The sequence below is a fragment of the Heterocephalus glaber genome, unplaced genomic scaffold (genome assembly GCF_053883595.1).
Source record: "Heterocephalus glaber isolate CG9 unplaced genomic scaffold, H.glaber_assembly_v1.0 deba00001561, whole genome shotgun sequence".
Taxonomy (NCBI): domain Eukaryota; kingdom Metazoa; phylum Chordata; class Mammalia; order Rodentia; family Bathyergidae; genus Heterocephalus; species Heterocephalus glaber.
The window spans coordinates 1,463,459-1,487,032 of record NW_028258349.1 but is presented as its reverse complement, the minus strand read 5'-3'; the positions used below and the strand labels follow the sequence as shown (position 1 = coordinate 1,487,032).

At 41.1% G+C, this 23,574-nt stretch overlaps 1 protein-coding gene across 8 annotated transcripts in view; it reads left to right on the top strand.

Moving 5' to 3' along the window:
• The window catches only part of CUNH1orf226 (chromosome unknown C1orf226 homolog), a 331,114-nt gene that overhangs the window by 255,021 nt on the left and 52,519 nt on the right, over window positions 1-23,574 (top strand). For all 8 annotated transcript variants that reach the window (XM_087191162.1, XM_087191161.1, XM_021244677.2 and 5 more), the window contains one exon: window positions 11,002-11,110. In XM_087191162.1, coding sequence (XP_087047288.1) covers window positions 11,002-11,110 — 109 coding nt within the window. The remainder of the gene's footprint in view (window positions 1-11,001; window positions 11,111-23,574) is intronic.

Here is a 23,574-nt window from a genome sequence, read left to right as displayed (position 1 = left end):
GAGAATACAATTTTCCAGGTCCTGTTCCACTGACCCAGCTCTTGTGACCCATGTCCACCTCCTGATATCACTCTCATTCATGGCTTTGTCAGCAGATCAGTCCCCTGATGATGAGTCTAACACCCCATGACCCAATCACCTTCCAAAAGCCCCACCTCTGACCACATGAGTCCTTTGGGATACATTCTAGATCTAAACCATAATAGAAGTTCTAAGAAACGAATGCAGATACTTACTAGTTGTGTGACTGTCAGAAAGCAGGCAGGCTAACCTGTTTTCTCATCTTTAAAATGGAGATGATAATATTACATGCCCCATAAGGTTGTTGTGAGGACTAAATGAGTCTTCATGTGTAAAAGTCTAAGAGCTGATGTGTCATCCCTAGATTAGGAAATATTCTTATTTGATTACTTCAGATTAGTAAAGGTTTTCTGAGCACCTATCATGTGCCAGGTACTATGTATAAAAATATTTCATTTGATTCTTTAATAATCCTGTGAGCCTCTTCTGATCCCATTCTGCAGTTGAAAAGACTCAGGCTCAGAGTGTTGAATGGCTTTGGGAAAGTAGAAGAGCTGCATCTTTACCTGAGGCTTTGTGCCTCTGCTCTGTCAGAGCTGTTTTCCCCCCTGAATCACAGAAATCTCCATGTACCTAGGGCAGTGGATAAAGAAGGATGTGAGTCCTTGTTATGGTTTTGAGCTAATGTCCCTGCAAAGCCTCCTGTGTCTAAGAGCTATGGCTTTGGAAGGTAATTGGTCACTGTGGCACTCTATCTGATTGCCCTTTAGGAGGTGAGGCCTGGTTGGAGGCAGCTCACTGGGACATGACCAGGAAGGGTGTATCTCCCTCCCCATCTCCTCCTTTCTTGGCTTCTTTGCTGCCATGGTATGAGCAGCTGCCCTTCACCCAGGTCCTTCCACCGTGTTGTTTCTGCTTTGGAGCAGCTGACCATGGACTGAGACCTCTGAAACTGTGAGTCAAAGTAAACCTCTCTTTTAAGTTGTGGGTATCACGTATTGTGTCCCAGTGATGGAAAGTGACTAAAACAGCCTTTGTTTATGGTTTCATTTGCACTAGAAAGATTTATGCCTAATACCTCTTTCCATATAACACTTGAAAGAAAGTGTTCACTGTCTTGCAAGCCAGAAGAGGAATTTTCCATGGAGAAAGGAGGAGAGAAAGCTACCATTTTCTAGATAAGGCCTTGCCAAACCCCAGTAAAAGCAGTACCTCTGCTACTTGTGGTGTTAGGTTTTTTCCCACTTTTGGGCTCTGGGACCAATGCTGTATCTGAGACGAGAGTCTTCAGAAAGCCCAAGGATCCTGAGAAAAGGAAGAAGGATGGGCTGACCCCCCACCCAACGTGACCAAGCTGCGTATCTGAACTAAGATAACACTGAGACACAGAGGAGAAACAATTGGTAGCTTATATAAATGGATTTGGTTTTGACAGCCAGCAGCAGGTGACAGTTATTTTGGAGAAATTATGAGTGTTGCAGAGAAGTTGAAACCTTGCTATATGAAAGGATTTTCTGTGGTGGTTTTGTGAGTAATTCTGGCCTGGTTTTGTTTTTGTTTTTGTTTTTATTTTGCCTGCCTGTCAAGCACTGAACAAAATGAAATGAACTTATCACACACTTGGCATTTTGAAAGTGCTGTGGTAATGGTTTGTGGTTGATTCAAGTAAAGCGCGGGAGATTTTAGTGGGACATAAGAAAGAACTTGTTAACAGCTGTGAAATTAAGACATAAATTAACTGCTGCGATAGACCATGAGGGGGCTTTAACTAGACTTTCAAAAGATAAATATGTATTTGTCTGGCTCTCACTGGATTTTAAAACTCAATTGATTGCTTATTCCTTACTCTAGGTGCACTCTAGATTGTTGCAACAATAATTTAGACATTTGTATAATTTCTTTCCTTGAAGAAACCTTAGACATCTGCTCCTGTATTTGCATGTATGTGCCTGCAGTTGAAAAAAATAAGCTCAACTCTCTCTCCAGGTTTCTCCCAGCCCTGGGATCCCAGACTTCCTTCCAGAACATATCATCTGGTGAGGCGGGTCTGTGCTACATGGCCCAGTCATGGTGACAAGCAGTCACTCGACAACGTGCCTCAATACCTGGATGCCTGTGGAAGCAAGCAGACTGGTTTCATGGGGGACTCTGGACACCCTTGCCTGAGTTTATCACCCTTCCTTTATTCCAAATAGCAGCCCTGAGAAAATGAAATCTGAGAAAGGCAGCCTTACAGTGAGAGATGAAAAAGATGGAAATTAAAGTAACCTCTAATAGAAGAAAAGCAACTGAAATGACAAAGAGCCCTGTAAATACTGTGGGAGAAAAAAGATAGTCAGACTTAAGCAGTAATAAGAGAAAAAAATGATTAACATGCAGGACAATGTTATCTAAAGATCAGATGAAAAATAAATAAGAAGCATGGGAAAAAGAATGAATGATGACCAGGGGCAGGCAGGTAAAACTATATTAATGCAGAGGGTTGGGTAAGAAGAGAAAAAGACATATCAGTATTCTGGCAGCATCATGGGGGTGGGCCCAGGAGGAGAAGGTCTTCCTTTCTATAGAAACTGGTGATGTACTTTTAGCAAAGCATAATAGAATAAGTCGGCCCCCTTCCACTCTAACATCCCTTCTAAGATTTTCCTCAGGCCCTCTAAGATAACACATTCATTTTGGGAAGGGGACACAGAGAAGAACATGGGCTGAGATACTTGAGGAATCATTGTTCTGAGTCCAAGAGTTGCGCTGGGTTTTCCTACGATGAGGCCTTTGAGGTCAGGCCTCACTCCACTGGTCTTGGGGAGTGGCTTGGTTCTGTTTTCTGTCTTCTTTCACATCATGATTCTTACTTTCCTGGAAGTTTTCCTTAAGAAGACCATTAGATTTTGTCTCTACCATCTGCAAGCTACTTGATAACTTATTGTTTTCAATTGGGTTTCATTTTTTTCTGTCCTGTGGGGTATGTTTTTGGGTTAGGAATGTCTGTGTTTTCCAGGACCTCAAGAAAAAAAAACGCTGCCTGTTATTGGGAGTGTGCCCCCCTCCCCAAACAAATGCAGGTGTTTAATCTCTGAAGTCTTATGTTTATATTATTGGGCAGAAACATAATCTGACTGCAATGTTTAGAGGTAGGGCCTTTAGAAAATGATTATATTAGGTCATTAGGGTAGAGCCCCAAGATTGAGTTCTGATGGCTTCAAAATGAGAGGGAGAGACCACACAGACACAGATACATGTGCATTCCCGCCATGATATGATGCAACTAAAGGGGACTATCACCAGAGACTGTAGCAGGCTGTTTAGACTTCCAGCCTCCAAAAGTGTGAGTGAAATAAACTCTTTTCTTTATCAAGTAGCCTCGCTCAGGCATTTCATTATAGCCATGAAAAATGGACTAATATTATGCTACATTCTAACTAGAAAACTACGTTTCCTACCTTGAAGAGAGATAATGATGTTGGGAGAGCAATGAAAAGTTGTCTTTGTTCTTCCACTTGACATTTGTAGGTTTGTTTCCACGGTTCTAAAGTATTTACACATTTCATGGGTAATAGAATCTTTGCTCATCCTTGTCTCATCTGAATTTTATGACCCCCTGAGATGTTTTTATTATTCTCACTTCAAGGTAAGGAAGAAGGATGAGAAAAGACAAAGAGTTTACTTGAGGCCTTTTGGCAGGTACAGATTTTCTGGCCTCAGGTTTGGGCTTTGGGGTGCAGCAGGACTGGAATGGCTGGTGAGACCCAGCAGGGCTTTAGCAGAAGGTGGTAGGAAAACTCCTCTGTGGGTCTGTGATGGGGAAGAGCAGGGATCCAGATCTGTCAGGAAGCCTTGCAGGTGACTCAAGACCTTTCACATTCTCTGCAGCTATGAAGCTCTTTCCTTTCCTCCCCTCCTGTCTCCTCTCTCTTCTTTTCTTGCCTTCTCTCTTTTCTTTTGACTAGGTCTAAAGTTCTAAAATCAGCAGGCTGTCCGCATGGAGATGAGAGGCATTAGAGGCAGGATGCTAAGACCTGGAGGAATATGGCTGCGCTAGTCAGGGTTTTCCAGAGAAACAAAACCAACACAATGTAGATATATGTATGTGTGTGTGTGTTTGTGTGCATACACAGATAGGTGTTTATGCATACTGTATACATGTGTATATGTATCCAGCCAACCATACATATAAAGAGATTTATTATAACGAATTGGCTTATGCAATTCTGGAGCCTGAAAAATTCCCAAATCTGCATTTTGCACTTGATCTTAGCCAAAAGGCCAAGAAGTGCTCAGATCTGTGTTTTGGAAGCTAGAGACCCAGGAGAGATGAAGTGTGGGTCCATTCTGAATCCAAAGGCCTGTGATCCCAGAGACTGATGCTGTAATTTTCATTCCAAAATCTCAGATTTGAGCCCTAAGAAGAGCTGATGTTTCAGTACAAGTTGGGAGACCAGAAAAGGCTGGTGTCCTAGGGCAGGCATTCAGACAGGAGCAGTTCTTTCTTGCTTAGGCTTTTGTTCTATTGAGGCCTTCAGTGGGTTGGATATGGCCCATGCATGTTCTGCTCTCCACCAGAGGAGCTATCTGCTTTACCTGGTGTACTGGTTCAGATGTTAATTGAATCTGGAAACACTCTCACAGATACACCTAGAACACTATTTGGCTAAAGTCTAGACACCCATGGCCCAGGAAAGTTAACACATAAAAATCATCATCAAACTGGCCATGCCATTTTAGAGCTCATACTTCAGAGAGAAGGGTGATGATGAGTCACAGGTGGTTTCATGGATAGAGACTGATGGGGAATAAGGACCGAAAACCTGAAGACAGAAGAATGTAGTTTAACCCAGTCTTACCTAAAAATGTGAGACCATCAAGATAAGTTGTACAGCTGCTCAGATTTTCACAAAGTGTTCTTTAAAAAGTACATATAAGGAAGGCGGGACTTAAAAAATATGAATGCAGAGAAAAAGAGGGGTGCAGGGGGTGGTGCTGAATCCCTGAATGCGTAGGATTCATGGGAAAGACTGAAGATGAGAGAGAAAGAGTATAAAGGAAGTGCTCACACCTAGGGAGAAACTCTCAAGTACCAATTTTCCAACTGTCTCTTGGGTTTCTTTACTGTGGCAAGTAGAGAATTGATCTTTTAATTAGAAACACTACAATATGTGATTTAGGAAATGTGATTTAGGAAAACAGGAGGTGTCCAAAAACCATGTCTTAGTTACTTTTCACTCATTGCTGAGACAAAATACCTGACACCCAAAGTTAAAGGGGAAAAGGTTTATTTGGCTTACAGTTCATAGAGATTTTAGTCCATAGTTGGCTGACTCCAAGGCAGGATGGCACAGGGCAGAGGGGCATTGCAGAAGAGAAACAATTCATTGCTGGTATAAGACAGGAAAAGCAAGCAAGGGACTTAACCCTCTGTTTCTTATATTCTATCTAGGCTACTGGGATTAGGGTGGTGCCAAACCAATCAGTGGAGTGCTTTGGTAATCACCCACCCTTAATCCTAGCACTCTTAATCTTAGCATTGCACCATGAATCAACCACACACTTTAGATTCAGCCACCTCTGAAAAAGCCCCACCTATGAACTCATGAGGCTTTGGGGAAACATCCAAACATGAAGCATAATAAACCATGAGCAGTCATCCAATGTATCAAGACCTCAGTCACTTGGATCCTGAAAAATAAATTGCAAAGTAGTGATTGTCTTCACAAAATCATGAGGAATGGATATGAGAAGATGACAAGATTAAGACATCCCATTTTTCAGAAAGGGAGAAAATCTGGGTCCAGGAATTGCAGACTAGTGAACTTGTCATTATCCCTGGGAAAAATTCTAGAGAACATCATTAAGCTGATGATCTGTGAGCACTTTGAAAAGGAAAAGGTGCTCACTAGGAGCTAGTCCTGGAACCAGGTACCCACATGTGCTCAGGAAGTCTGCCTTCAAATAAGTGTGCAAATTAGCTTTTAGCATTTGAGTTGATCACAGTGTGAACCAGCAATGAGATGCTCTAACTAATGAAAAAGGATTTTTGATGCTTTGCAAAAAATTTGGTTCTCGGACATTGTAAATATACTCTCTCTGCTCTTCAGATCCTTTTATGAAAGCATATTCAGTTCTGTGAACTGCATTTTAAAGGAGTCATTGGTATATGCACAAAAGAAGTTTAAGAAGGAAGAAGGAATTCGTATTTACTGAGCAAGGAACTCCCTGTGTGAGGGCATTGTATTAAAGGTGGTGTGTGTGGGTGTTAATTCTTCATGCTGTAAAGAGGTTATTGCTATGCCTATTTTAGATGAAGCAGTAAAGGGTTATAACAGTTCAGTAGCTTGCCTAAATCCAACAGCTGGCAGTAGCAAAGCTAAGATTTGAACCTGGATCTTTCTCTTCCCAAACTCATGTTCTTTCCATAGTACAGATATGTCAGAGTAATAACTAATCTGGAAAATGGGCTAGTTGAAAAATTGTAAAGGAAAAAGAAGCATTCGTCTTTTCAAAATAAAGGGAGTAAGTAATGATAAACATGGCTGTTTCCAAATAGTCAAATCATTGCTGTGTATTTGGAAGAAGCCTTAGCTTTATTCTTTAAGGCCATAAAGGATAGAACTAGGACAGTAGTGTGAGAGTAGTAAGAGCACTTACCATTTATTAACCATTTGCCGTCAGCTAATCCCTCTTTTAAATCCCATTTCACAGGTAAAGAACAAAATAATGACTAGGTTGTCCCAGCACATAAGTGGCATACCCTGAGCTGAAATCAGGGTCTGTCCCAGCCCAGGGCTAGTGTTTCTAACCATTTTGTTTCCCTCCATTCCTTTGGGTAGATTTTTAATCAACGTTAGAAAAACTTTCCAAGCAATTAGAATTTTCCAAAAAGGAATGGATTCTCCCAGGGAGTGAATTGCCTATCCCTGATAAATTCTGACCTACAGGGATGCAGGGTTCCAGGTCTGGTGTCCTCATAGATCTCTTTCCACCCTAAACTCTATTTTCTTTCTATGATGCTTTAAGAAGTAAGTTGACCTGTAGATTAATAGTCTGGGATAGAAGATATTAGTGCTGAGCCTGGTGGTTCTTTATCACTTTGTCAACCTGAAATATGAAGATAAATACATATCCAATTTCTCCAAGATATTGCTTACATTTCATTCCCTTTGAAAGTTTAGTAAGTTTATGGATTGAAGAATCTACAGAAGTTTATTGCTATGCCCTTAAAGCATAACAGTTCCATTAGTAAATGAAAATTATAATTCTATGCATATTTTTAAATAAAAGCAAGAAATCTTAAGAAATTTGAAGAGAGAACAAAGCCTTACAAAACCTTAGGAATCATTATTAACTTGTGTGAACTACTGTGATACCCTATCCTTGATAATTAAGGTGAAAGTCAAGAAGATTGACTGCGACATTTTTTGGAAGCAAGATCAGAACCACACTCGTTTTAAGGATAAAGACGAAGAGGGAAGGAGACAGGCACATCTTTCCTACTTCCTGAAGGACCCATGTTTGTGTTCCCTCCCCAGTTCTGACAACCCTCTCATTCACACTTGGTAACACAACCAAGTAGTGGAGAATAAGTGTTCTTGGGATATATTTCTAGACACCGACATTTGGACCTGAACCTTTAATTTGTTGATTTATTAATTTTTTGATGAATGAGGTCATATGGAGAAACTTTCTGCTTCATGGTTGTGTTGGTGGAAAATTTCCTAAGCTCTAACTGGAAGACTTTTTGGTTAGCTAGAGGTTGTTTACTTTTTATAACTACACATTATGTTTCTGAGCTCAGACATAGCAAGCAGAGCAGTCTCCAGAGATCCCCGTCCAGAGACAATGGCCACATCCACACACAGTTGTCATCAAAAGTGCTTTGTCTATTAAAATTAAGTTAACCTCAGCTGGCTGCTGTCCCTATGTGCCTTCTACATCTCTGGGTCTGGTTGACATGCCAGTTCACATTCATCTCTGCTTATCAATTTTCAATCCAGTATTCAGTACTTAGGGTATTACATAAAATAAATTAAAAACTCAAAATCAAAGAGTTTTATGTCTGATGCTTCAGAACTAACTGGAGCTGACTTCCTGTGTGGAAAGTAAATAGCCTGGCGGATTACCTTATAGGTGCTAATTAACAACAGTGGAAACAACTCCCCTGCCTCTGTGTGCCAGTCACTGTGTTTATACTGGGGAAGCCAAAATGGGGTCATTGTTCCTTCAGGGAGCTCCTATGTAAACATCATAGTGTGAGATACATGCTATGGCACACGTGAGCCAACAGGGGTATGGCAGTTCAGGGTTCCCTGAGCCAAGTCTTAAAGGACACCAAGGGTGTTCACAGTGGTTGCAAAGACTGGAAGGTATTTGCAGCTAGTCCTGCAGGCCCGAACAGGTCAGGACTCCGAAGAAAAAGATCAGACCAGAGAGGAGTTTGGACTTCATCTTGAAGGCAGTCGGAAGCCTTTGGATGGTTTTGGGGGCAAAGTGATTGGATATAATTTATGTCTTCACAAATACCACTTTGCTAGCAATATAAGGAATAGGTTGGCAGTCAGTGAGCTGGGAAGCAGAGAAGTGCACCATATTGAGGAAGTTGTAGAAATCCAGATGAAAAGTGAGAACTAAGGCAGCACCCTATAGGTGAGGAAAAAAATACATCCCTGAGATGTATCAGGGAGGTGCCCTTCAGTAACCCAGTCCTGAGTGATGAATATTAGAGAACAGTAGAGGAAAGAGTGAAGGAAGTCACCAAGGTCTCTGGTTCGAATAGAGTGCCTTTTGTCAAGACAGGTCTTGGGAGAAGGAAGATCAATTGAAGAATTTAGGGGGGAATGTTAATTCAGATGAATTAACCTGAATTAGCCTGATGAATCTTAGATGAATGAGAGACATTCAGGAGAGAATCTTTAGGAGGGATGCCTGGATAGCCCTAGAGTTCAGGCAGGAGGTGTTGAGGTACAGTTGTTGGTCCATCCCTTGGATAGGAAGAATGGCATTATCAAAGGCTAAGCAACTCTTTGGGCCTGATAATCTTAAATTTAGCTTCCTTGGAAGCCACATTATCTATTTCAGGATCATTTAGAGGTGGTAGGCATGTGAGATGTACCGAAATGACTCCTAACAGAGTTTAGCAGAGAAACTGTGGTCCCCAAGGTTTTTCCTAATGTTGTTCTCCTCTCTGGGCTACTTTTCTTTTGAATGTCCCTCATAGGATTCTGGGGAGAATCTCAGTTACTAGACTATTTAGAGGCCTCATCAGTAAAAAGGTACTTTACTGAGTATTTCATCTTCTTGATAGCCCCGAAAGAGGTTTCTATTGAGTCCCACTTAACAGACAACACAGCTGAGTGAGGGGTCACATAGCTTGCCTGGCAGTAAGTAACAAGGCTATAAAGTTGTAGACTCTAAATCCAAGTGTCTTTCTCCTACACAACACTGACTTAGTTTTTAGAAAACAACAACAACAACAAAACCAGGCCTATTAAATTGAATGGAAGTTACCAGCGTTCCTATTGAGGCAGAAGTGTGTTGTAGAGAGGATGTGGCCCCAGTGGTGTTCAACAAGAGCAGTGCTCTCTCTGGATCTCTCAGAACTCATTCCACTGATGCATCCCCTACGTCTCCCTTCCCTGCCTGTTCCCACAGCAGTCAGAACTGGTGGCTCTGATGGTGCTCTGTTTTAGGTCCACTTAAGACTCAGAACTAGGGCCTTGTTTACAATCATTCTCTCTTCCTTCTCTCTCTGCTCTTGTCCCTACCTCCTCAGACCCCAAGCAGCCAGACTGATTCTTTCATATGGGGGGGGGGGGTTACTGGGGCTTGAACTCAGGACCTTGCGCTTGCGAGGTAGGTGCAGTGCCACTGAGCTAAATCCCCAGCCCAATTCTTTAATCTTAAGAAAACACAAAGAAGCCAGTCTTCTACACAGAAGCCTCTGGTGGCTTTGGGACTTTCAAGGCTTTATGTATCCTGGCCTCTATCCTTTCTGTGACAGTCCCTCCACTTGAACTACCATGGCTGTTTCTCCAGCCTTTTTTTTTTGGTACTGGGGATCGAACTCTGGTCCTTGCACTTGCTAGGCAGGTGGCGGAACCACTGAGCTAAATCCCCAGCCCCCTCTCCAGCCTTTTAAGCAGCTTTTGTACACTGCAGGCCTTATAACCTTCCTGTTCCCACGTCTCACAGTGCTTTTTTCCCAGAGATCTCTGTGACAAGGTCCCACACATCATCCACGTCTCTGCATCTCTCTGAAACCTCCTGGCCACCCAGTATAAAATGGCAGCCCCCATCATGCTCTGTTCCTTATTCGGCCTGATTTTTTTTCATAGCACTTGCATATTGACATCCACCTAAGCTCCATGAGCTTGGGCACTTTGTCCCTTTTGTTCCCCTTCATCGCCAGCTGCTGAGATTGTACCAGGTCCACAGTACATTCACAGCACTGGTTGGTTTATAGAATGAATACACAGAAGCCATGGTCCTGGCCCAGGAGGATGGGAAGTGAAGTCTCTATCACCAAGGGACTTATGATAATGAAAAAGAGTGTCCTAATTTCCCCCACATGGTTAGCATCACTGGTTCCCTAAGTCTCTTCATTTGGGGATAACTGTGAACAGGTGTCAGAAAACTTGTACCCATTTCACTGGGTTACAGATGTGATGCTCTAATAAGGAAGGGCATGACTTTTTTCTTCTGACACAAAGTAACCAGGATGGGGTTCCAGCTCAGGAGATGGCTGGTAATAGCATGGGTTCCATGTCCTACCCAGGACTACTCCCCAAACGTGGAAGTCGCTCAGAGGAGAATCCATGTTTATGCTGAAAAATGACTCCTGTCCTGTGGCTTTTTAATCCCCTAGGAAGATTTCCTTTGATAACTTTGCTTTGATGAACCCTGTCCTCTGAGTGTCCTTAATCAGAGGTTTCCTGTTAGAGATTTGAAAGTAATGCTATTTTAAATGCATTTTTCTGTTGTTTTCCCCAGGATCTTCTATGTCTCTCATGATTCTCAAGACTTGAAGATCTTCAGCTATATCGCTCGAGATGGTGCCAGCAATATCTTCAGATGTAATGTTTTTAAATCCAAGAAAAAGGTAAAGGGGTAGTCATTGGTCATCTGTTATTTTCCTCTGATGGACTCAGTGTACCCCCAACATTGACCCTGTTGAAGATTTGGAGGTGGCTGTTTTAATGTCAGACATGGGGAACTATCTGAATAGTCTGTCATTGCACTTATGTAAAGATATTCTCTTAGTTTTTTTTTAAATTTTATTTTATTGGTATATTTTAGGTATACAATATAATGACATTCATCATTGGAAATTTTATTCTCTTAGTTTTATCTGAGGTGTGTGCTTAGTTATATATAGATAGATGTAGAGGGATAGGCCATTGACTTAAGTGTTCTCAAATAGGAGGAGCAGGCAGGCAACCCCAGGGATGATGCTAAGGTGACTCTCCATCATAATCCTATATATTTATCAATGGACTTCAAATCATGACACTTGGACTCTGGTTTAGATTTAGGTTATGAGATTGGTTTTCTTGGCTAATTGTTTTATTATGGCAACCTTGATACGCGAGTAAATGTAACTTTTACACTTCTATAGGGGCATTCTTTCTCTCTGTCATTGATCCAGGAATCTACAGGTAACTGGCATTTTGAGTACCTCCCTGGAGGTTAAAATGCCTAGGATTTAGCCCCACCCCTCCACTGCAACACTGAAAGATATTAGGCAGGTGACTACTTCACTATAAGTCTTGGCTTCTTTATATATAATGAGGAGGATAATCAAAGTCAGCATTTCCTAAAACGTATTCTGTAAAATTTTTGTTATCCAAAATGATTCATGTTATTCTTAAATGAAGTAAATTGGACACACATGTTTAAATACCACATTGTCTCTCTGATATGAGTAACTAAAAGTGGAAATAACTGAAATGTATAATAGATGTTAGGAAATGGGAAGAAAGTGTTCAAATGGGAAGGGAGGAGGGAGGGAGGGAGGAAGGAAGGAAAGAAGAAGGAGGGAAGAAAGGAAGGAAGGGACAAGGAAAAAAGTGGAAATAGAAGGAAAAATGGAAACAAAGCTTTTATACATAGAGAGGGGTGGGGGTTGGGGGAATGGAATAAAAGAAAATAAAATGTATTTTAAAAACAAAACAGAATGATTCATGTTAAAACTACCCTACTGAAGTTGCCCAGAAGTACTAAAGTTATAGAAACCCTATTGACTTTGTCTAACCCTATATTTCTCAAACAGATTTGGCTATGGAACCATATTTTTTGCATGTAATATGAGTTAATATCCTGGAACAATTTTTCTGCAAATGAGATTTTAGAAAGCAGCATGTTGATGCCTCTAGTAGCCCTTACAGGTCTACTGTTCTAGAGATAAACTACTAAGACAGCTTTCTATGAGGACTGCCAACCTGCTTCCTGTACACTCCTCCTTTGATCCTATGTGACATCTTATACCTTAAGGCATCTTTAATAAATTTATAGATATCTTGACGTTGCCAAATGGGGATAATAAGAATAATGCATGACAGGGTGAAGATTCACTCATACAGATGCACCTTGATTTATGATAGGATTATGTCCCAATAAACCCATCCTAAATTGAAAATGCATTTAATAATATACACAACCTTTGGAACATCATAGCATAGTAAAATAGTATATTGTAGATGTCAGTTATTTCCCCTCTGACCACGTGGCTGACTGGGGGCTGTGGCTTGTGGCCACTGCTCAGCACGTTGAGAGTGTGGTACTGTATATCACTAGCCTGGGAAGAGATCAAAATTGAAAATTCAAAATATAATTTCCACTGAATGCATATAGCTTTTGTACTATTAAAAAATGATCAAGTAGAACCATCATACACCTGGCTGCATGTGTCATATTCCCCACTCTAATACCGCAGAGAATTCTGTCTCTTCCTTTCAGGATATTTGTGCCCTTACCTATCCTGCTTTCAAACTTTTTATTTCGATTATTTTTATTTATTTTGTGGTGCTGGAGATTGAACCTAGAGCCTCATACATGCTCTAGGCAAATGGTCTATTACTGAACAATGTCCCTAGCCTTCAGGCTTTTTAAATGCAAATCCTGGAATTGGATGGAAAATGCTAGAACTGGAAAGATGAGAGGAAAAAATGGGTAAGTTGATACACTTCACTTCTAGATAATAGTACAATTGAGAGGAAAAAAATGTGAGGCCAGGTTGAGCTGAATGTTAAACTGATAGAAATGCGAATAGGATGAGAGGGAGAAAGTAGAGCCATAGGAACTGAAATGTCAGAATTTAGGGCTTGGGGGAGTGAAAGGCTCTTATGACTCTGAAGTATACAAGACCTGGGCAGGAGAGAAAAGGACATACAAAGTGGTTCCGCAAGTTATAAATTGGATCATCTGTAATATTCCTTGACAGTGCAACCAAAGACTAAAATTTTCTTAATTCATTTTGAGTCCTTGGCTGTGCTTCTGACTTTAGTTTTGTATATAGACTGGACCATGTAAACTTTGGAATTTGCTAGAGTCACAAATAACACATAATCATTTACCAAGTATTTTCATAGTTAATCTAATTTTATCTTTATAATATGTGTGTAGAGAAGGTAAGATAGGTAATTTTCACCTCTCATTTATAGATTAGTAGATTAAGGCCTCAGAGAGATAAATGACTTGCCAAGTTCCCATGAACTCAGCTAGATCCAGGGAGACATGCAGAAACAAAGAATTTTGAAGAGGAAACCTAAGTAAAGGAGACCACCGTATTATTTTTGCCATCAGATCTAGTGTAGCCATCAGGCCCAGTGGAGCCCCTCTCTTCTTTCAAAAACCCAAGTCTAAGAACAATGCCCACCTAGATGTTTCACCTTGAAGTCAATTCCAGAATCAAGTTCCTGTTGCTTGCTGAAAAGGAGTAGCCATCTAGTTTCCTATCACATCAGATTTTTTTCTACATGACATAGCTCTCAGCTAACTCTGATATCTGGCTCTTCTATTTTCTGTATTCCTTTTGCCCTCACCTACTGAAACTGTGGTTCCTCACAGAGCTGGTTCTCAGACCTGGTGCTGGCCTGAGGCCATGCAGCCCAGGGAATTTTTTCCAGACAGCCTGGCTGCAAGCTCTGTTGCCCCCCAACTATAGGTGGGAGGGCCAGTTTCCAAGCCAAGAAAGAAATGAATTGTTCAGCAAAGGAAGCAGAATTGAAGAGGGGTGGGGAACACATCTGTGAGGCTTTGCACACCATCTTGGTTAGTCTCCAAATATAACGATTTACTCTGTTGTAAAACACTTCTGGTTTGGGGAGATAATAGTTAGCTTGGAAATGAGTTTTAATTGGCAAATCATAGGAATTTTTAAGAGGTGAGGGGGAAAGGACCAGTTAACCGAAGGAAATGTATCTTGCAAGGGTGCTTCTGGGTTGTCAGAGGTCACAGTGAAACTTCTTGACAGGAAGCCAGCAGATCTGGATGTTCTCCAGAGCCCTCATCGTTGATGGTAGTGTAGAAAAACTGTGTATAAGTTTCTTGCTGATCCATAGCTCTGGCTATTGCTGTTTCATATCACACTGTGTCCCCTGTGGTGTATTTCTCATGTAGGCCTCAACTGTGAGTGTCCTTACCCTACAGTTCCCCATGGGCCAAAGAGTTGTCACTAGGCTCTTAGCTTTCCCACTGGAAGGTGCCTTGTACTTTGCTCCCGGCACAGATACTATTCTGTACCTATGGATCTTCCTCTGGCCACTCACATGGACAGCCAGTCTTGGGGACTTTTAATCTTGAGCTGGGTTTTTCTGTTTGGGCTCGCACCAGAAACTGGACAGCAGGATATTGCCAGAAGTTAACATACTACCCCTTATCCTTCTACTACTCTAGATTATCCAAGCTGTAACTCTATGTTAAGTCAAATGATATCTTTCCTGTTTTGATACTGCCTGAGTCTACTGTAAGCTCTATATATGAATTATCTTATTTTATTCCCATAATGGTTATGTAAGGTAGGAACTGTTATACTCTTCTCTTTTTTTTGAGATTTATATTTTATATATATATTTTTTGTATTAAATTCTTTTATTGGTACATTGTAGGTACACAACACACTTACATTTCTCATTGGGAATTGTACCTTTACATAATGCATCTTGGTTCTTATTTTTTCCCCATTCCTAGCCCTCCTTTCACGCCCTCCACCCTTCCCTATTGACAAAGACTTTATTTCCATTTTTTCCATTTCTCAGCATTTTTCCTTTCCCTTCTTTCCTTTCTCCTGCCCCTCCCACTATCCTGACCCATTTGGACCTTTTCTTCCTATTTTACATTATCGATTATTCATTCTAATCATTGGTACATTTTAGGTATACAATATGATGACATTCATCATTGGAAATTTGCACCTTTACATAGTCTCTCTTGGTTCTTATTTTTCACCCTTGCCCAGCCCTCCCTTCAACCCCTCCAGTCCTCCCTATTGACAAAGATTTTGTTCCTATTTTTCCATTTTCTCATATTAATCCCATTCCCTTCTATCCTTTCCCCTAGCCCTCCCACTTCCTTCCCCTTTGCCCCTTTTCTTCCTATCTCACATTACCTATTATACATGTAGTCCTTATTTACACTTTCAGTTTCTCACACCAGAGAAACTATTCAGTATTTACACATGTGTGTCCTATTTATTTCACTTAAGAGTGTCGCCTCAATGTGCCTCCACTTAGCTATAAATGTCTCTAATTTCTCATTTTTTATGGCTTAGTAGTACTACATTTTATTAAAAAACCACATTTTCTTTATCCAGTCTCCAGTTGATGGGCATTTGGGCTGTTTCCAAGTTTTAGCTATCACAAACTGTGCTGCTATGAACATGGGTGCACATATATCACTGTGGTCTGGTCCTTTTAATTCTTTGGGGAAGATCCCCAGCAGTGGAATAGCGGGGTCCAATGGGACTTTCAGTCCTAGTTCTTTGAGGTATTTCCATACTGATTTCCACAGTGGTTGCACCAGTCTACGCTCCCACCAGCAGTGTAGCAGGGTTGCTCTTTCCCCACAGCCCCTCCAGCATTGGTTATTGGTTGATTTCATGATAGCAGCCATTCTTTCTGGAGTGAAGTGGAATCTCAGCATTGTTTTCATTTGCATCTCTCGAATGACCAGTGACGTTGAGCATTTTTTCATGTATTTAGTTGCTATTTCTACTTCTTTGTCTGAGAAATGTCTGTTCATTTCAGAGGCCCATTTTTCGATTGGGTCTTCAAATTTGGGAGGTCTGATCTTTTTAAGTTCTTTATAGATTCGAGATAGTAGACCTGTGTCTCAGGAAGAGCAGGTGAAGATTTTTTCCCACATTGTGGGTTGTCTCTTCACATTGCTGGTGGTTTCTCTTGCTGTGCAGAAGCTTTTTAATAAGAAGAGATCCCATTTGTTGATTGTTTGTGCTAGTTCACGGGCAACTGAGGTTTTGTTCATAAAATCTTTTCCTACACTGATGTCCTCAAGGGTTCTACCTAACCTCTGTTCCAACTGGTTCAGAGTTTCTATTTTAATATTTAGATCTTTAATCCATTTTGATTTGAGTTTAGTGCATGGTGAGAGATATAGGTCTAGTTTTAATCTTTGGCAAGTTGAAGCCCAATTTTTCCAGCACCATTTATTAAAGAGGCTATCTTTCCTCCAGTGAGGGTGTTTGGCTCCTTTATCGAAGATATGATGGCTGAGTGTGTCTGGCGTTGTTTCTGCATCTTCTAATCTGTTCCACTGGTCCTCAAGTCTGTTTCTTTGCCAGTACCATGCTGTTTTTATCACAGTAGCTTTGTAGTAGAGTTGCAGGTTGGGGATTGTGATACCCCCTGCCATGTCTCTGTTAGCTAGAATTGCTTTTGCTATTCTGGGTCTCTTCTTGCTCCAAATGAATTTTTGGATTGTTTTCTCTAGGTCTATGAAGTATGCTGCTGGGATCTCAATTGGAATTGCATTAAATCTATATAGCAGTTTTGGAAGTATGGCCATTTTCACTATATTAATCCTTCCTACCCAGGAGCAGGGGATGTCTGTCCATTTTCTGATATCATCTTCAATCGCTCTTTTCAGAGGGCCATAGTTTTCAGAGAAGAGGTCTTTGATTTCTTTCGTTAGGTTGATTCCTAGGTATTTCAGTTTTTTGGATGCTATTGTGAAAGGAATTGTTTGCCCTATTTCTCTCTCAGAGAGCCTGTCATTGGTGTAGAGGAAAGCTATTGATTTTTGTGTGTTGACCTTGTAACCAGCTACTTGACTGAATTTGGTTATTAAGTCTAGAAGACTTTTGGTGGAGTTCTTGGGGTCTTCTATATACAGTATCATGTCATCTGCAAATAATGACAATTTGGCTTCTTCATTTCCTATCTTTATTCCTTTTATTTCTTTCTCTTGTCTAATTGCCATGGCTAATGTTTCCAGAACTATATTGAACAAGAGTGGTGATAGTGGACATCCTTGTCTTGTTCCTGATTTTAGTGTGAAGTATTTCAGTTTTTGACCATTTAGTATGATATTGGCTGTTAGTTTTTCATAGATGGCTTCTATCAGTTTGAGGTAGAGACCATCTATTCCAATTTTTTGGAGGGTTTTTATCATAAATGCATGTTGGATTTTGTCAAATGCTTTTTCTGCGTCTATGGAGATAATCATATGGTTTTTGTCCTTGGCTCTATTGATATAGTGTATTACATTAATTGATTTTCGTATATTGAACCATCCCTGCATCCCTGGGATGAATCCCACTTGATCAGGGTTTATGATCTTCTTGATGATCTTCTGCATTCTGTTTGCCAGTATCTTATTAAGGATTTTTGCATCTATGTTCATTAGTGAGATTGGCCTATAGTTCTCTTTTTCAGTTGGGTCTTTCTCTGCTTTGGGAATCAAGGTGATGCTTGCTTCTAGGAAAGAATTTGGGAGTATTGCTTCCCTTTCAATTTCATTGAAGAGTTTAAACAGTAGTGGCAGCAGTTCCTCTCTAAATGTCTTGTAGAATTCAGCAGTGAAGCCATCAGGGCCCGGGCTTTTCTTAGTTGATAAGTTTTTAATTACATTTTCAATTTCATTGGTTGATATTGGGTTGTTCAGAATTTTTAGGTCTTCTTTGTTCAACTTTGGTAATTCATATGTATCCAGGAATCTGTCCATTTCTTCTGTGTTGTCCATCTTATTGGCGTATAGGTTCTGGAAGTAGGTATTGATGATCCTCTGGATTTCTGCTGCGTCTGTTGTCATTTCACCCTTTTCATTCCTAATTGCATGGACTTGGGCCTTTTCTTTCCTTTTTCTGACAAGGTTGGCTAAGGGTTTGTCAATTTTGTTGATTCTTTCGAAGAACCGACTCTTGGCTTCATTGTTTTTTTGTATCGTTCTCTTAGTCTCCACTGCATTGATTTCTCCTCTGATCTTTATAATTTCCTCCCTTGTATGAGCTTTGGGGTTGTCCTGTTGTTCTTTTTCCAGAAGCTTGAGGTTCAGCATCAGATTATTTAATTGGTCTCTTTCTGTTTTCCTAATATGCATATTCACTGCTATAAATTTCCCTCGTAAAACAGCTTTCATTGTGTCCCATAGATTCCGATATGTTGTATTGTCATTGTCATTTAATTGAAGGAACTGTCTGATTTCTTCTTTAATTTCCTCTGTGACCCATTGGTTATTCAGAAGTGTGTTGTTCAATTTCCACATGTTTATGAAATTTTTTGAGTTTCTTATGCTATGGATCTCCAATTTCATCGCACTGTGGTCTGATAATGTACAGGGGATAACTTGAATTCCTTTGCACTTACTTAAACATGTTCTATGTATGAGTATGTGGTCTATTTTTGAGAATGACCCATGTGCAGCTGAAAAGAATGTGTGTTCTGATTTTGTGGGGTGGAAGACTCTGTAAACATCTGTTAAGTTCATTTGTTCAAGAGTTCGATTGAGTTCTAGTTTTTCATTACTTATTTTTAGTCTAGTTGATCTATCTGTGACAGTGGGGTGTTGAGGTCCCCCACTACAATTGTTTTAGTGCATATATGACTTTTCATGTCTGTTAGTATTTGTTTTATATAGTTGGGCACACTAGTGTTTGGTGCATAGATATTTATGATTTTCATGTCTTCCTCTTGAATTCTTCCCTTTACAAGGAAGTAATGTCCTTCTTTGCCTCTCTTAATCAGTGTTGGTTTGAAATCTACTTGATCTGCCAAGAGAATAGCTACTCCTGCTTTTTTTCGGGTTCCTGTCACATGGAGTATTGTTTTCCACCCTTTAACTTTCAGTCTATGAGTTTCCTTTTGAATTAAGTGTGTTTCTTGTATGCAGCATATTGGTGGATTTTGCTTCTTGACCCATTCTGCCAGTCTATTTCTTTTGATTGGTGAATTGAGACCATTACCATTGATGGTTATAACTGAAACGTATTGACTTGTCATTGCCATGACTTTTTCTTTTTGTTGGGTTCTCCCCCTTTACATTTAATTTCTTGTCATGCCAGATGGGTTCATTCTGCTTTGCTTCCTGGGGTTGTGATCCTCAATGTCTGTTCCTAGGCTATTGTGTAAAATTCTTTGGAGTGCTGGTTTGGTATTCACGAAGTTCCTAAGGTGCTCTTTGTCATGAAAGTATCTTATTTCTCCATCCATTTTGAAAGATAGTTTTGCAGGGTCCATCAATCTGGGTTGGAGGCTGTTTTCTTTTAGGGCTTGGAATATGTCACTCCAAGCTCTTCTTGCCTTGATGGTTTGTGTTGAGAAGTCTTCTGTGATTCTGATGGGCTTTCCTTTGTATGTGATTTGTTTCTTTTCTCTGACTGCTTGTAGAACTTTGTTCTTCTGTTGAGTTTCTGGAATCTTAACAATTATATGCCTATGTGTAGATTTTTTTTGATCAAGGCTATTTGGAGTCCTATATGCCTCACTTATCTGTATGTCAAGCTCTTTTCCCCTGCTTGGGAAGTTTTCTGCCATTATTTCTGTGAAGAGATTTTTTATGTCATCTCCACTCTCTCCTGTTTCTTCATTGAGCCCAATCAGTCTTATGTTATTCTTCTTTGCATCATCTAGCAGGTGCTGGATTGATTTCTCATGTTCCCTTATAATTTTGAAGCCATTTTTCTTTTCCTGGTCACTAATTGCAATTTTATCTTCTATATCTGAAATTCTGTCCTCACACTGGCTCATTCTGCTGGGTAGACTTTCAGTGGAGTTTTTCATGTCCTGGAAATCTATTTGCATCTGTTTTATGGATTCCATTTGTTTTTTATGTTGGGATTCCATCATGTTCCTCAGCTCCTCTCTAGATTTATTAATCATGTCTTGCACTAGGGGCACAATTTCTCCTGTTATCTGAGCGATTATTTCTGATTTCATTTTTTCCAGATCCCCTTTGGTTGCCAGTTCAGTGGGTCCAGGTGGTTGAGTATCAGTGTTCCATCTCATTTTCCTTTGGCGTTGCTGTAGGTGATCTGGAAGTCTGGTTTTGAGACTTATTTACGTGTTTTCTCATTTCAACTGGGGCGGGGGGCTGTTAGCGCCTGCACAGATTACCTCCTCTGAGCTGGGTGAGGTGGGACAGGGGCTGCGAGCAGCGGTAAGGATGGTGACCCAAAAGCCCTTTCCTGTGGGCTGGAAGCAGTGGGAGGGATGGTGGCCGGGAAACCCCTTCCTCTGGACCAGGAGCAGTGGGATGGTGGCTCAGAAGCCCCTTCCTCTGGGCCAGGAGCAGTGGGACAGAAGGTGGCCCAAAAGCCCTTTCCTCTGGGCTGGGAGCTGTGGGAGGGATGGTGACCAGGAAGCCCCTTCCTCTGGACCAGGAGCAGTGGGACGACGGCTCAAAAGCCCCTACCTCTGGGCTGGGAACAGTGGTACTCAGTACCTTGGTCTGGTGGTCTGGTGTCCTCTGCGTCTTTTTATTGTGGAATCAGGTGGCTGCCTTCTGCAGCGGCGTGATTCGGTGTCTTCTGCATGACTCAGGACCTCGGTAGGGCGTGCACAGACCTGCCTGTCTGCAGCGGGCTGATTCGGCGTGTGTTCCATACGACTGGGGACCTTGGTAAGGTGTGGGCAGACCTGCCTGTGTGCAGCGGGGTGATTCGGCATCCTCCGCGCGACTGAGGACCTCAGTAGGGCATGCACAGACCTGCCTGTCTGCAGTGGGCTGATTCGGCATGTTCTGTGCGACTCAGGACCTCGGTAGGGCATGGGCAGACCTTATACTCTTCATTTTATAGATGGGAAAATGGAGCCTTAAGGTACATAACTTGTGTAAGGACCCATGATAAGTAGTGCAGTCTGAACTAAATCCAGAAGTCTGACTTTAGAGTGCACACACACACATACCCTTTTTTTTTCAGTACTGAGAATTGAATCCAGGGTCTATGCACTAAGCTACATCCTTATCCTCTTAAAAAATCTTTAAGGGTCTGGTTAAGTCATTCAGTTGCTCAAGCTGGGCTTGAATTTATAATCCTCCTGCCTCAGCCACCCAGAAAGCTGAGACGGCAGGCCTACTCCCATCCTGGCTAAAGCTCACACTCTTAACCACTCCATTATTCCGCTGTCTTTGGCTCATTATAAGTTACTTCCCTAAGACGTAATCTGGTTCCCCAAGAAGAATTTGTAACTGGGTTGTACTGTAATCATTACTTGGGAATGGGGAGCTCCTTAACCCTGAATGGTATAAATCACTTTGACATAGGTCTTCCTTTTGTCTCATGGTATCCTTGTATGGTGACATTGACTCCATTTTATAGTTGATGAAATAAGAGTCTAGGGTAGTAAATTACCCTTGGCCCCACAGTGAGTCAGTGATATCACTGAAATTAGAATCAAGCTTCCTACTTCTAGTCCAGGGCTTTGGCCACTGAAACCCATTACCTGAAACAGAAAAGACATAGGCCTCTGGGCTTTAGTTACCCCAGCTATCAAATAATGTGTGATGCATTTAGGAATTCTGATTGATGAGTGTGAAAAGATCTGATCTTTAAGGAGCAAGTTCTGTAAGACTGGGCAGGATTGCCAGGATCGTGGTGAAGGGATCCCAGCACTCTTCAGGGTATTACCAGGGCTGACCAAGGGTCTTCTCCTCAGAGGAGCAATCAGTGGAGCCCTTCCTGGTGACAAAAGCATTCCTTGTTTCCCCTCCTTGGGGGATCCAATGATAGTATTCATATGCAAGGCCTTTTTCTTCTTGAGGAGCTTCTTGACCTCTCCTGTGGAGCAGATGTCACCCTCTTGTCATTTCCTCCCAGCCCCTGGAGGATATGGCCGCCTGCCTTGATGAAGAGTGACTGTACTTATTAGCACATCCGTGCATGAAGTGTAGGTGATTAACAGGAGCAGCAGGAATCTCCCTGTTATCTTCATGGACAATTTCTTGAAATCATGTTGCCTGCAATCACAGCTCAATTGCTTTGGGTTAAGAAAAGTCATTTCCTCCAGTAATGCTCTCATCATCTAATTGGGGGTCATAACTATGAAGTTTAACTGTTAGAGTTTGCAGTAGATTTTGAATGATAATGTCAGCCATAGGCTAAAGAGTAAGTCACTTGCCTGGTGAAATTTAAGAGATGAATCCTACATAGGTTCTACATTTAGACTATTTTTTATACTTCAAGTGTTTGTGTGGGTTTGGGTTGGTAAGTAAAAATATAGAAATCATAGGTCTCTAAACTCATCTGGCCCAAACCTCTCTCATCGCTTTATAGACGATGGACAAAATCCATGCCTGGGAAGGTGAACTATCTATGGTCACCTAACTGGTAATGCTGAGATTATAACTCAGCTGTTTTTCTCTATGGCACTGTATTTCATGGACTAGCAGAGTACCAGCAAAACCCTACTGGAAATTTTATGATGTACTATTTCCTGTTAGCGTGGAAAGCTGTACTGACTTTGAAACTAAACTTACCCTATTCTGAGCAATATTCTCTGGTCTAAGACATTGCATCCATCAAAGTATATATCAAGTCCATGAAATAACCTGTTAGACAAAAACTGAAGCCATTCATCATTTTAAAGGCATAGTGCCTTAGATGCTCCTGTATGTAGATGTCCAGATATAAATAAAATTTCCATGCTTCAGTGTTACAAATTCTATAGATTTTAATCATTTCATAAATCTAAGCTAGATCTTTTGCTAAGGTTCCTATAAACTGTGCATTAAAGAAACATGACATTGTTTTTGTGAAGATTCTGTGGTAGTTGAGTGTTAAGGGCACTGTAATTTATTGCTGTGACAGATGAGAAGAAATACAAATCTTTGAGCCGTCCTGACTTTGTGGAAGGAAATCATTTCCCTAGAACCCAGAAGTGCTTGGCAGATAAATCTCAAGGGCCCAGAAGATACGGGGAAGGAACTAACCAGAGCAGGGGAGAGAGTGGGTAGGCCAATAAAGAAGCTCATGAGAAGTAGCTCCCCACTCTTCACTCTTCTCATTTTTATTGTCATTGTCTTCCTCCTCATGATCTTCAATTACATCTTGCATTTTGTGCTTTTATTCTCTACTTTCCTTGTTTATCTGATGACTCCTTTAGTCATTTCCAT